Genomic DNA, 13,931 nt, shown 5'->3' with positions numbered 1-13,931 from the left:
AGGTTCCTACCTTTCAGCTGACTCTAGCTTGTGTCAAGTTGACATAAAACTAGCCAGCACAATCATGGATACCAAAGGAGAGCTTGAAAAAGGAGCCAGAGGGAGGAACTGATGTGTCTTATGGTCCAGATCATAATGGTAAAATATCAGAAACTATCTATGTTCTAAGCAGTAATCCAAGGACTTTTCATGTAAACCTTAATAACCCAGTTTGTTGATTGAGTATATCCAAAATACTGTCATTTCAACACATAATCAACCCAAGAAATGAGAGCCATTTTTTCACATCAGGAAAGCTGGTGTTTAAACTTTCGGCACATGGGTTTAGACTAGCCTCGCTTCCACTGCTCAGTATTCATAGGAAGATGGGGATTGCCCCAGTTAGCAGAGCAGCACAGACAGCTATCGGGAGAATTAAAGGAGACAGTTTGTCTCTCAGGAGAGGCAGGGGATTAACCACTCAGCACAGTGTCTAGAGGGCAGTGAGCACATGGAGGGTGTGAGCATCCTCACCCCACCTTCTGTGCCCATGATAACTCAGAGTTCTCTGAAGTGAATGTGAGCATTCACTCTGCCTTCTAAAACCTTAAATTCCCCACTTCCTTCTTATTTCCTTTCAAGAAGTCACCACGAGGACACTCACTAACCTGCCAGAATCACTTCCTCCTGTGGCCTGGGTTGTCACAGTAGCTCTCTAAGTCAGTGGCCTGCCATCTGCTCCTACTCCCTCCGATCCATTCCCCAGAGTTCTCTCCAACCCCCGTGTGTGTGTGTGTGTGTGTGTGTGTGTGTGTGTGTGTGTGTGTGTGTGTGTGTGTGTTCTGTATGTGGAGGACATAGGCAGACACTAGAGGTGTCCCCTATCACTTTTGACATTATTTTTTGAGACAGGGTCTGTCTTACTTGCCCTTGGCTAGACTGGAAGCCAGCAAGCTCCTAGAACTCTCCTGTCCCCCAGAGCTGGGTTGACAGGCATTTACCACCATGCCCAAGGTTTACTCAGGTGCAGCAGATGGAATTCAGAACCTTGCAAAGCAAAGACTTTACCAGTTGAACTGTCTTCCCAATTCCAGAATACATTTTTTGGTCATTCTTTTTTATTATGGTAAAATACACACAAGATAAAACTGACCATTTTAACTGTTTCTTAAGCACAGAATACAGTGTCATTGGTTATTTACATTACTGTGACACCATCGTCCCCATCCATGGCCAAAACTCATTCCTTAACTTGACCTGAAACTCTGTACATAATAAACAGTAAGTCTTGTCCCTCATCTACCCCAGGACCTGGTGATATCTGTTCTTTATTTTATCTCTGCCTTTGTGTGGTGTAGTACTTAAATAATATTTTTCCCTTGGCTTATTTCACTTAACATGGTGATTTCAAAGTTCTCCTGTGTTGTATGGATTCATATTGCAGAATCTCATCTCTTTATATCTCTATTTATAATCTTCTGTAAATTAATGGCAGTTTTTATCTAATCTCTCACCTATTGATTGATGTGCATTTGGGTTGTTTCTACTCTTTGAATGTTTAATAATGATGCATGAACTTTGGTATATAAATACCCAAGAGCATTTCAACATACTCTTTAAGTCCTATTAACAATTTTGCAAAATACATACCACTATCATTTTCATTTACAGGATAGACAGAAACAGGCACAGGAGATAGGCGTGCAGCTCCGTTGGTAGAGTGGGCCTGGTACACACAAAGCTCTACTTTTGGTCCCCAGCACTGTATAGACTAGGTGTGATGGTGCATGCCTTTCACTCCAGCGCTTGGGAAGTGAAGACGGGAAGATCAGGAGTTCTAAGTCATCTGTGGCTACACAGTGAAAAAAGAAGTAGGCAGAGGCAGGTGACATGATACGTTGGGAGAGGAGTGACGTCGGGTTTCAAACCTAGCAGTGTCCTCACTTATGTGGGCCACGGTGTGAGGTGGGTTGGAAGCAGTGCTCTGTAGCAGTGGGCTACAGCCACCTCATCGGGGCAGTGCAGGGAAGTGGGATGGGTGTGTTGGAGCTCAGGGGCCCAGCGATGAAGTAGTGTCAGCAGTGAGGACAGAAAAGTAGAAAGGAAAGAAGCAGAGGCAGGAAAAGGAGAAAAGAAACCTAGGTGACAATTAAAAAGCCCAGTCAAAGTCAGCTAACGGGATGTTCTCAACACGGAGAGTTGACAGTGGTACTAGAGGGTCCCAATAGTTTTAGAGCCAGTTAAATAAGGAGATTTCAAAGTCACCGGTAAAAGTAAGACTCCAAGAAGAATGAAGTCAAGTCAGGCAAACAAGCCATGGTGGACTTCCTGTGCTGTCCTCCTCTGTGCCTGTCTACCATGTCACCAAGCTTCCAGGGAAACAGGAGCAGAAGCGTGTTATCACCAGGGACGCAGGGATGGGGAGACACGCTGGACCGGTGGCAGACCATGGGCTCTAGCAAGAGGATTACTCACAGTGACGGATACTACCTTGCTTGTCTCACTCTCCTGGAATCCCTTTTCAAGGATTTGCAGCAGGTGCTTCTTCTTCACCGTCACTTCAGGATCAAAAACATAAAACAGACACTCCAGCATCTTCCGATAGCTCCTCAGAACAATGGAGACAGGAGGAGGTAAGTTAACTGTGCACCCATGGTGAGGCTCCTGTGTGCAATGGTAGTCCAGTCATTTAAACCTCCAGTGCTCCTACCCTACTCTCAAAAAACAGGCCCAGTATGGACAAATCAGGAAGCTGTCTCAGCCGTGGAAGATGCAGGACCAGAACAATTTACTAGCAGGGTGTGATTTTCATACGGTTAACTTTTAAAACAGGCTATTCATATTCTCCCACCTCCCCCCCAAACAAAACAGATCAAAGGCAGGCTCTTTACAGCCACTGGTTACAGAAACGATTCTTACTCCAAATCATGCATATCTTCATGATCCAAACACTTTTGGAATTTCTCTTCAAATTTCAGTCTCAGCATTCGGTTGTTAACTTTAATGACGCGGTTGACTTTCACTCCTGTGATACCATATGCTCTGAAGTCCCAGGTACAGAAACGTGAGAGAATTAGTTCATAGCAGGAATTAAACCTATGCGGGGATACAAAACACACACACATACACACAACAGAAGACGCTGAAGGACACAGAGAACATGTAATAAGAGCTACAGTTCCTATTTTTGTGATTATTTTGCTAAACATACTTCATCAGATCATAATAACTATATTTTTGTTCCAATTGGCATATTTAACCAATAAAATGTGCTAAAACTTGAAGCACAGTAAGATGTTTCTTTTATTATCTATTATCTGGCTCTTCCACTTAAAGGCTATGTTGACTGAATACTCTTTCCTTCCTAAGTCTGTTTGATTGGCTTTGGCATGACCTTATTTTCTTGGCTGCCTTCCTACCGCATATGTCCTTCATTCCCTCCTCCCGCCCCGCTGACTCCCTGAAATGATTCTATCTTAAAATTTTCATTTATTTTACATTTTTAATGGTGCTGAGGATTGAACCTAGGACCTTCTGTAAGTAGGGAAGCCCTTTGCCACTGAGCTACATGCCTCCAACAGACTTGGAAAGGTTGCTTTTCCCCGGGAACTAGAATGTGGCTCTCTTGTTTCCACTCTCCCTAGGTGATTTTATTGGCATGTAGTCATATGCAAATATTCATTCTACCCAAACTTAGCCGTAATACCCAGATCTGAGTGTCTGACAGTTTTCTAAAATACTCGCTAGAGTATATGAAGCCTTTCAAAGCTGACTTACTCAGCATCTGGCCCCAACCTGCATTTAAAACCACAAGTGACTTTCCACTCTTCCTCATTCTTCCTCATCTTATCCTTCAGCACGCCTGCCACCACATCTAAAATGCATGCTGAATCAGATTCCGGGTCATCATCACCGCTGGTGCTGTCCTTGTTGGAATCATTATCTCTGTGTCTATTACAAGAACCTCCTAATTAAGTTAGGACACATGAGTGAGAGAGGACAGTGTCTCTGGTTTCTCTCCTAAGGCCTATATTTCAAAGCGAGTGGGTATACAATAACTATATAGAACCATAAATATAGCAGATTCTAAACTGATGAAGACTTGGAAGAGAAGCCTTGGGTGAGGAGTGCAGAGGGCGCCTTCCTGAAGTCTTAGGAAGATCTTCCAGGAAGAAATGGGATCTGAGAACCAGAGGTGGACTATCCTGCCGCTTTGTGAAGCTCAAGAACAAGGAAGGATGCGCTCAACGACTGGTCGGCTCTCTGCTGCCCTCATCTGGCCGTTCTCACAAAATTACAATTTTGTCTTAAAATTGTACAGGATGGAGATTAAGATGAGATTGAAAAACAGGAAGCAAGTGACCCTGTATGGGATACACTTATCTCATAATCATTTGAATGTGTCTGAGAGCTCAAGCAACAGAGGGACGCTTCCTGATGCGTGGTTTGTGAGCCCAATATCTGAACTCCTAGCTTAGAGAACCCCACTTTTTCACTACTAGAGGCTTAATCTGTATAGGCAGGGACTGCCAGCCACTGTTCTCCTAAAGTAAAAAAACCGAACTTGCCAATTCTAGTTAATCCTGTGGGAGCGTTGGTGATTCAGTGGCAGAATTCCTGCCTATCAAGTCTAGGTAATCCAGAAGAGTCCAAATCTAGTCGAGCAGGCAGATATGAATAGTGTCACAGTCTAGTACAATGTCTGCCTGGAGTTCAAAGGTCCCACTAAGTATCCACATTAACATCTAGGGTGAGAAACCCACTGGCCCTTCCTATAAAGGGACTGTTGGCTGGATCTATGTTCTTCGAGTCTCCTCTAAATAATATGTCAGGAATTGCCCGGACTCTCAGTAGTTCACTTCCTACATTTCAAAAGGAGCTAGTTCTCCAGGCATCGCAGAGACACTTCCTATCATTCAGTGAGCTTCTTAGCAGAGGACTAGTGTTCTCAAGAATCGTGGCAGTGATGGACAGATTATCAGACTTCTAGATCGGTTTCTCAGAAATGTATGAACCAAAAACAGACAGAAAGCCTCATGAAATAGAATCTCTCACAGATCTTATGTGTGTGTGTGTGTGTGTGTGTGTGTGCACGTGTGCGTGTGTGTGTGTGTGTGTGTGTGTGTGTGTGTGTGTGTGTAGTAAAGATAAAGGGGGGCTGAGGGACCCAAAGGCATTCAGTTTGAGTGAAGGAAGCAAAACAAACAAACCCACAGCCCACGGCCTTGCTCCCAGAACAGTGAGGCACATAGATCAGCCACAAAGAGTGACGGTAGTTGAGAGAGAGTTAATGCTCCACCTCAGGCCAAAGGTCTAAAAGGAATTTGGAAACTCACAGGCAAGGACTTTCATTTCATTTTGTCTTTAACATGGTGCTTTCTGAGTAAAAGCCAGCTAGCAAGGGTCATTTTACAGAATGCCCAGGAGCTTTCCTGGTTGGCCAACACCGCATCATTGGGCAGATGCCATGCTGGGTTTTGTGGTCCAGGTAGGACGCTATGAGAACCGGTGTACAGGTGGATTGAATAGCACGATGACAGCATGTGCTCCTGACTGGATATGGAAACTGAGGGAAAGAATAAAGTCAAGAACGGCTTCAATGTTTGTGCAGCCTGGATTAACAGGAAAACGCCGAAACCAAAACCATAACATCAAACACTAAGTATTTCCATATTACTTTGTCTAATCCTATCTGATTATTTTCTCATTTCCCACATGAGGCTCAAGGGGCTAATGGTATTTCAAGAGCACACAAGCAGTTTGGATGAAAGGCCTTTCTCTTCTCAAAGTGGATTCCTTCTGTATTTGTTGAGGTTGCCTCATCAATTGAACATCCAGATAGAAATGTCCAACGGACAGGAATGCAGGGTATGAATGAAGAGAGAGAGAGAGAGAGAGAGAGAGAGAGAGAGAGAGAGAGAGAGAGAGAGAAGGAATAATTTGTAAAAGTTCAGGAAGACACCGTCAAGGAAAAACATGAAAAGAAAATGGAAAATGTTTAAGTACAAAACCCATGGAAGGAAGAGAGAATGGTACCAAGTATTTCAATACCGAGGAAACCGAAGGTTCCTCACTGCCCATGACCCTCACTCATTCAATGCGGCCTGACTGTGTAAGCCTTCACACTAATACACACCACAGACTAAGATACTCCATTAAAACATACACATATGTTTTAGGATGTTAAACACATACTCTTTCAAATGGCCCAAAGAAACTCAATCTCATCTATGAAAATTCACTTCCTGATTCTAGACAAATCTTTAGTGGATGGCAGACGTAAAGCACTGTCTTGTGAGTGCAGAGCATGACATCCCACTGCCATAGCTCCGTAAGTATTGCTGTGGGATGGTCTGTATGTCAAATGTGTTGCTGATTGGTCAATAAATAAATCACTGATTGGCCAGTGGCCAGGCAGGAAGTATAGGCGGGACTAACAGAGAGGAGAATTGAGAGAACAGGAAGCTGGGTGAGAGAGACACTGCCAGCCGCCACCATGACAAGCCGCATGTGAAGATCCCCGTAAGCCACGAGCCATGTGGCAAGGTATAGATTAATGGAAATGGATTAATTTAAGCTGTAAGAACAGTTAACAAGAAGCCTGCCACGGCCATACAGTTTGTAAGCAATATAAGTGTCTGTGTTTACTTGGTTGGGTCTGAGCAGCTGTGGGACTGGCGGGTGAGAGAGATTTGTCTTGACTCTGGGCCAGGCAGGAAAACTCTAGCTACAAAGTATTATAGTCAAATATCTTAATATAGACTTGGGGAGTGGGAGGGAAAAGTGGGAGGGTAATGTGAGAGGCAGGTATGATCAAAGTACACTACATACATGTATGGAAAAAGACCCCAAAATCATTATTTTTCATTAACAGTATACTTTAATAAAAATGAATATAAAGGGATCAGTTACTGAAAATCATCATATGTTAAAAAGTTAGATTGTTAAATGAGCACTTATAAAGTGATAGAGAGATTACAATCAGTAATTATGTATGGGGCTGTGAACCCAGCCCTGTGGAAGAGGTTTGACTTAAAGGCACATGAAGCCTCTGTCTTCCCCCAGGAGCTCACAGGGTCACCCATCCATTGTTTCATGGAAGCTTTCAGGTTATTTTTCTTCTAACTAGACTACATCTGTAATGATGTTGTAAGCATGTCAAGGGCAAGGACCATGTCTTTCATGCTTCTGAGTCCCCACTTGCTGAATGTCACATGAAACAAATGAGTTACTAGAGGAATAATTTGCTTCTAAAATGACCGTGCTAACAGCAGCAACCCGCCACCTGACTGGCATGTATCTGTAAAATAAGAAGCTTTTGGAAACTGAAAAACATGGTAAATGTATTCATGAAGGAAATGATGCTGAGAAACAGTGAATGGTATACAACTAGAAATCTGCAGGGATTTTTTTTCTCTTCTGCTGAAGAAATACAAGTTATTCTAATAGAAAATCTAGCTCTACTCAAGCACTTCCTATTTAAGGAGAGATCCTTGGCCTTAGAGTATTGATGGAAGAGAAGCCAATGTTTAAATAAAACAGCCAGAAATGAGGCACCTGGATATTTAAAGCATTTTAGTTGTGATTTTTTTTTTTTTGTCATACATAAGAGAGCAGAACTTGAATGGCCAAGCATGTGGAATGCTTAAAGCAAGTAACTGGCCTTGAAATTCTGCCAATATACCTTTGATTATCTCCTTAAGATGAGTCAAGCTGATCCTTATTAAATCCAAATGAATGCTTTGTAGATACTCATTAAAAGCCATCAAAACTATCCAACTTACTATCAGGGCTGACATAATAACAGAAATGGTATTTTGGTGATTTTATTTTTAAATATTTTTTTACTGTCTTGTTTTGTTAAGAGGTTAAACAGAAGCAGAAATAGGTTATTATCTCTAATGGAAGTTCTACTGTCTATTACTCTTAAGTAGGCTGAATGAATGTAAATAAAGACTACATCTTATAACCTATAGAACTGTTGAGTTCGTGCATTTGAACAACCAAGACCTGTCTATGTGGAAAGTGGTGTGAATGTCTTTCATGGCCTTGTACATAAAAACCAAGTATTGTGGTCAAATAAACATAACTGCAGGGCAAATTCACGGGTAGAAAAGATCCACTGGTACAGAAGAATGTATTTTTAAAAGCCCCTTTCTCCCATAGGGGGAGAGCTGCTTACACTTCTCAACCAAGGATCCAAGCTTTTACTCTCAAGGGTAAAGTCCTCTCCTGAAAGCAGCTGTTGATCTAAGTGATACCTGGCAATCACATGTTGTTTCTAAACGTTGATGAGACCTTGGCATCGTGTGCCATGAACCTCAGAACCTGCCTTGCTGCTGATGTCAGGTAACACTGCACTCTAGGGCCATGTATGGACCCATCCTGTAGTTCTACACATCTGACTCTGCACATATCCAGGTCTCCAGTATGGTTCCAGAGCAACCTTTGGTGTGTCAAAGGCATTTTGGTTTGAGAAAATGACTTCAGAAGTATGAAACTCATAATTAATAATAGTTTTCATCAAGGCTTTCTTTTTCTTTAAGGGTTATTTCTAGTCATGTCCTCTAGTTGAGACAACATACCTGCTTGCTTATCTCACTGACAGGAAGACCATGGTTCTGAGGTATGGATGACTGGGCTCTACTTCTGTCTCTGGTGGTCCTCTCCAACTTTGTGTGGGGTTTTCACTTGGTGTTGGGAGCACAAAGGTCTTGCACCCACAGATCATTGGGGAAACCAGTAATGTTAAGCGTCCAGGATTGTCTTTTCAAAGAAAAGATGTATAATCTGTTCTCCCACCCAGAAGGCTGGGAATTGAAGGTGGTCAATAGTCTAGGTGATCTGCATTATCTGAAGGGCCAGGCCATATCAAGCTCCCACAACCAGGGCCAGAGGTATTTAATAGTCTAGATGATCCTTACACTATCTGTATAGCCAGCCTCCCCCGCCCCAACCAAAAAAAAAAAAAACCAAAAAAACAAAAAAAAACCCCAACAACTCTCAAAACCAAGGTTGGAAGTGGCTAATAGCCCAAATGACCTCTGTGCTACTGTATGACCAAGATTGTGGCAGATCGTTTCCTGGACCCTTAAGATAATACATGCAGCCTATCTCTAGAATCTATCTTCTTAGAAGAAAGGACACGTACTTTTAATTAAGTTTTGATATAACTATGTCTCCTTGTGCATCAGGGATTATATTACATCAAGAAGCTGTTTTTCCAAATTGTACTGTGTTTAAATATGTTACAATAAACTGCCTGGTATCAGACTCCAGAAGTTTGATCCAGCCTGGCTGCCTACGTCAGGCTGAACTGAGTGTCATCCTTACCTCACCTGGTTCCCTGCCGGCTGTGACACTTGTAGGGAACCCCACAGCCTGACGTCTGGCTTTGCGGGCCTTCTCCTGACACACAGGGACCATGTGCTCGCTGACTGCTGAGCTCCCAGCAATGGCTCCCACTCTGACTACAGGCCTGCAGGGCAGCCAGGAGGTGGCCCTCCCTTGTGACAACCTGCTGTTGCCTATTCTGCTGCAGCTTTCTGCTCTGTTCTGGTTTTCAGCCAGGATTCAGAATCCAGGGCTACAGCCACCCGGCAACGGTATAAACATGCAAGAGGACAACAGTAGAACATAACCTTTTTCTTCAAATTTCTATACACTTCCCATAAGCTTTTTTCTGCTGCCTGGCTAAGAAAAAATGAGCAAAGAGTAGCATTGTTGAGGTGTCCAGAGTTTGGCTCACGACAATAAAGCAATTGGACAAAGGTACAGATGGGAAATATGTAATAGCAAATTTTCAACAGATGACTATTTTGATAAAAACTATTTTCAGATGAGACACTCTATAAGTTGATCATCCGGCTCAGGGTCCTAAGTACAATTATCTTTAAAGCTACACCCAAAGCTCAGATTTACCAGTCATCAGCTCGCGTGCCTTCTTCAAAATGGATGTTCCCCACAGTCTCCAGCTCGGTCAGCAAAAACGGGGTCAATAAGCCGTGGCTCTTCCTCTTCTGTTTTACTTCAATATGATAAATTGCTTCAATTCTACCAGAGACAAAATACACAAGCAGATATGTATATGATATGGAAAACTCACAGTAGTAAAGCACAGCGGTTTATTCATGTACTGTAACATGTATTCAGTTCATTCATGTGCTGTAACATGTATTCAGTTTGTTCATGTACTGCAACATGTATTCAGTTCATTTATGTATTGCAACATGTATTCAGTTCATTTATGTACTGTAACATGTATTCAATTCGTTCATGTATTGCAACATGCATTTTAATATCAGTTACTTTTTGCTTTCCAGTGGATGAGTAAGGTTAATGTTAGCAGCTAAACCAGGAACGAGATACTCTGTTTCTGGCAGTGAAAATAACCCCCGATTTTGTTACCCTCGCTCAGAGTATGGAAAGCTAAGGAGACTGCCTGGATCTAAGAGCATGGCCGCCAAGTCCTAGACAGGCCGAGACAGTACCACAGCATCCTCAGTTCCATGTCAATACCAATGGTACTTACGTCTAAACGGCTAGTTTAGGGTCACTTGGCATGGAGCAACCTCCTACCTCCAAACGTTACAATCCTGTTCATATCATTACGGGGCCAGTCAACTTCTTTCCTCGATGGCCCAGTGAATGAAAGCGCAGTGTGAACCAAGCAAGGGCCGTGGCCATGCCTGGCTGGGTCTTGTCTGCTGGCTGAGTTTCTGAACTAAGGAAAGCCCAATTGCTTTCTTTTAGTTTGTGGACAGAAACAGACGTGACAGCAAGCTGAGCGGAGGAAGCTCACTGTGCTTTCCTGAAAATGGCCTCAGCCAGAGCCCAGCCTTGAGCAGGTGGGAGCCCTAGGAGCCCAAGCGCCAACACAGGCCCTGTTTTGTTGCCTCCCATCTCTCAAGGGAATTGATCTCAACTCTTGCCCCCCAATAAGGTTACTATTTTATATTTTCAGTCTGAGTGACCAGACAGTTCACCGAACCTACTCATTTAGTTTCTTGTTCCAGAATGTGACCCTTTCATCCAGGGCAGTCAGTTTGGTGAGGATCTTCTGCTGAAGACCTGAGTCTTGTGCAACAGTCTCGCTAGTCTTGGGTTTCTCGGCCTCCAGTGCGTTGTCATTTTGTCCTTTACCAGGCCCCTTGAGTTCAGCCAATTCCCGTTCTAACTGTTTTCAACAACACACCAGAGAGCAGATTAACAATCAAACACTAAGGCAAAGCCTTGATTCAGACATTCATTTTGCAGTGAGATTTATTAGTCAGTTTAGATGATCAAAGTAGAAATCTAGGTAATAGGGAGTTCCGGTTCATAACAGTCAAAGGGCGTCTTCAACCTTGGTGCAAGTTCATCCCTCATCTATTGAACAAGTGATGGTTTGGAAAGAGGAAGCTCGGTAGTCTCTTAACTGAGAGCGAGAACGTTAACAGACCACGGAATGTTGAGCTTGCTTGTTAAAGCCAAAGAAAAATTACAATCAGCGCTGGTTTGGGAGTGAATAAAACCTTAAACCTCAAAAAATGAGATTTTAAAAACATACTTACTTTTCAGTGTTTTTCAACTATTTCTGGAGAGATATAAACCATAGAAAACACACAAAGGGGAGATAAAGTTTTCCTTTGTTTTACTATCCGACTAGCAAAAAAAAAAAAAAAAAACACCAAAAAACAAAAACTCATTGTGCCAGGCGGTGGTGGCGCACGCCTTTAATCCCAGCACTCGGGAGGCAGAGCCAGGCAGATCTTTGTGAGTTCGAGGCCAGCCTGGTCTACAGAGTGAGATGCAGGACAGGCTCCAAAACTACACAGAGAAACCCTGTCTCCAAAAAACAAAAACAAAAACAACAAAACAAAAAAATACACATTGTATCAGATTTTAATATTTTGGGATTTGTTGTCCATAATAGGGTTTTTGGTATTAATTGTGATATTTAAAATATTGCTTTGAATATTATTTATCTTGATTACTTAGCCTTTGAATCACACCTATAAAGTTTGGGTCCAGGGCAAATCTCTTGTACGAGTTAAAGCTAAACTATAACTCACAAAATTTATAAAAAGAAATTTACTAGTTGGCTACATTTCTTCACTGATATAGCTACAACTGGCTGCTAAAATCAAATTACATATTTAAATATTTGTGCAGCTTATATGACATATGTTCCTTTTCTTGCTTGCAGATTTTAATTAATATAGTTGAGTATCCTTAAGCTGAAATTTGAAGTGCACCTAAATTTGAAACTTTGGACATGTTTCAGATACTTAGATAAGGGATGCTCAGCTGGTAGTGTCCATGTAAATATTCCAACATGTGAGAAACTCCAAACTCTGAAATCCATTTGGTTGTAAAGCATTCTAGATAAGGGATTCTGAATCCACATGCATGAAATGGCACATTATAAAATGATTTTCACATCTTGGTCTTTCTGTGGTTTTTAATCAAATAATTTAAATTTAATTAATATTTTACTTTAAGAATATCCTTCTGATTATAAAATAAAAACATGCCCATTTGTAGAAAAGACCATTAGATATATTTCAAACCTCTTTTTTAAAAATAAGTGTCATTTTTTTCTAACTTTTAAATGTATGGATATGTGGGTTTGTGTAATGAGTGAATATGCCTATGAAGGCCAAAGAAGGCGCTGGATCTCCTGAAGCCAGAGTTACAGGTGGTCGTGAGTCACCTGGTACGGGTGCTGGGAACCAACTGGAGTCCTTTGCAAGAGCAGCCAATCCATGCTCCAGCCCTAGTAGTCTACTATAAAAACGATTGACCTATTCTCTTGTTAAATATTTATGTTGCATCTAGTGTTTTGTTACTGTTGATGAGGTGGTGATAAATATCCGTAGAATAAAGTACATGAGTAGACTTACTGAGCTGAAGGCTAGGAGCTCCCTGAAGCCGTGTGACCACAGCTCACTTTCATGAGCACGGGAGAGTGTATGGCGCTCATCTGCACCACCTACTGCTGTTCTGTGCTGCTCTTTGAGAGTTTCATAGGTAAACATGGTTTTTCACACTGCATTAACACTTGAAAATTCACCAGGGAGTGCTACATTCAGGTGTTCGTCAGTCATGGTAATTTATTCATTTGTAAAGTGCTGATTTATATATTTCCTTCAATTTTTCTATTTGCACCTCTACTTTTAACCTTATCTTACTTATGGACACATTTGTACTAAGGATAAAATCTCTTTGTGCACACATCACGTTTCTTTAGGATAGTTTAACTTTCTCAGACATAGTTTTCCTTAATGTATATGTGAAGGGCATGTGCTTGTGTATATACAAGCGTGTGGAGGCCAGAGGTCAGAGATGGCATCATTCCTCGGGTACTGTCCACATAACAATAGGGAATCTCAGTAGCCTGGAGTCTGCCAAGCAGCCGAGGCTAGCTGGCTAGTGAGCATCAAGGGCCACCGCCCTCCACTTCGCCAGCTCTAAGATAACCAGCACATGTTACCATGCCCACCTTCGTATATGGATTCTTGGGACTGAACCCAGGTCCTCATGCTGTGTGGCAGCACTCTATCTACTGAACCACCTCCCTAGCCCGTGTTCTTACCTTTTAGGAATAATGCCTTTCGGCACAAAATAATCTTACTTTTTGGTTTTGCAACTGAATCTATGTTTCTTTGCAATTTATGGTATTTCTTTTATTTGGCAGGTTGAGACCCGCTAAATCAATTCATCTACATACTTATTCTTGATATTTTTTCCTCGTTTAATTTTTACCCCCACTGATACTTAGTTTGGTAAAGTGTAAAACCAACTCCCTCACTCCTAAATACCTTGACTCCTTTCTAACACTATTTGTTGAACAATCCATTGTTTCTTTATGTTTTTGAGAAGTTACAGAAAATTTTACACATGCTAGGTTCTATTTTCAAGATCTAGTAACTTTTCAAGATCTACTTTTAATAAAAGGAATATAATTATTC

General features: G+C 41.9%; 1 protein-coding gene across 7 annotated transcripts in view; it reads right to left on the bottom strand.

Moving 5' to 3' along the window:
• Positions 1 to 13,931, bottom strand: part of Lrrc9 (leucine rich repeat containing 9) — an 81,014-nt gene that overhangs the window by 52,213 nt on the left and 14,870 nt on the right. For 3 of the 7 annotated variants that reach the window (XM_059279124.1, XM_059279123.1, XM_059279118.1), the window contains exons 9-12: positions 10,974 to 11,155; positions 9,901 to 10,032; positions 2,899 to 3,075; positions 2,455 to 2,587 (exon numbers count right to left, since the gene is read on the bottom strand). In XM_059279124.1, the coding sequence (XP_059135107.1) occupies positions 2,455 to 2,587; positions 2,899 to 3,075; positions 9,901 to 10,032; positions 10,974 to 11,155 (624 nt within the window). The remainder of the gene's footprint in view (positions 1 to 2,454; positions 2,588 to 2,898; positions 3,076 to 9,900; positions 10,033 to 10,973; positions 11,156 to 13,931) is intronic. The other 4 variants (XM_059279125.1, XM_059279121.1, XM_059279120.1 and 1 more) reach the window with 3 other exon arrangements.

The sequence above is a fragment of the Peromyscus eremicus genome, chromosome 14 (genome assembly GCF_949786415.1).
Source record: "Peromyscus eremicus chromosome 14, PerEre_H2_v1, whole genome shotgun sequence".
Classification (NCBI taxonomy): domain Eukaryota; kingdom Metazoa; phylum Chordata; class Mammalia; order Rodentia; family Cricetidae; genus Peromyscus; species Peromyscus eremicus.
Note: the sequence above shows the minus strand (reverse complement) of the source record. Positions and strands in the feature narration are given on the sequence as shown.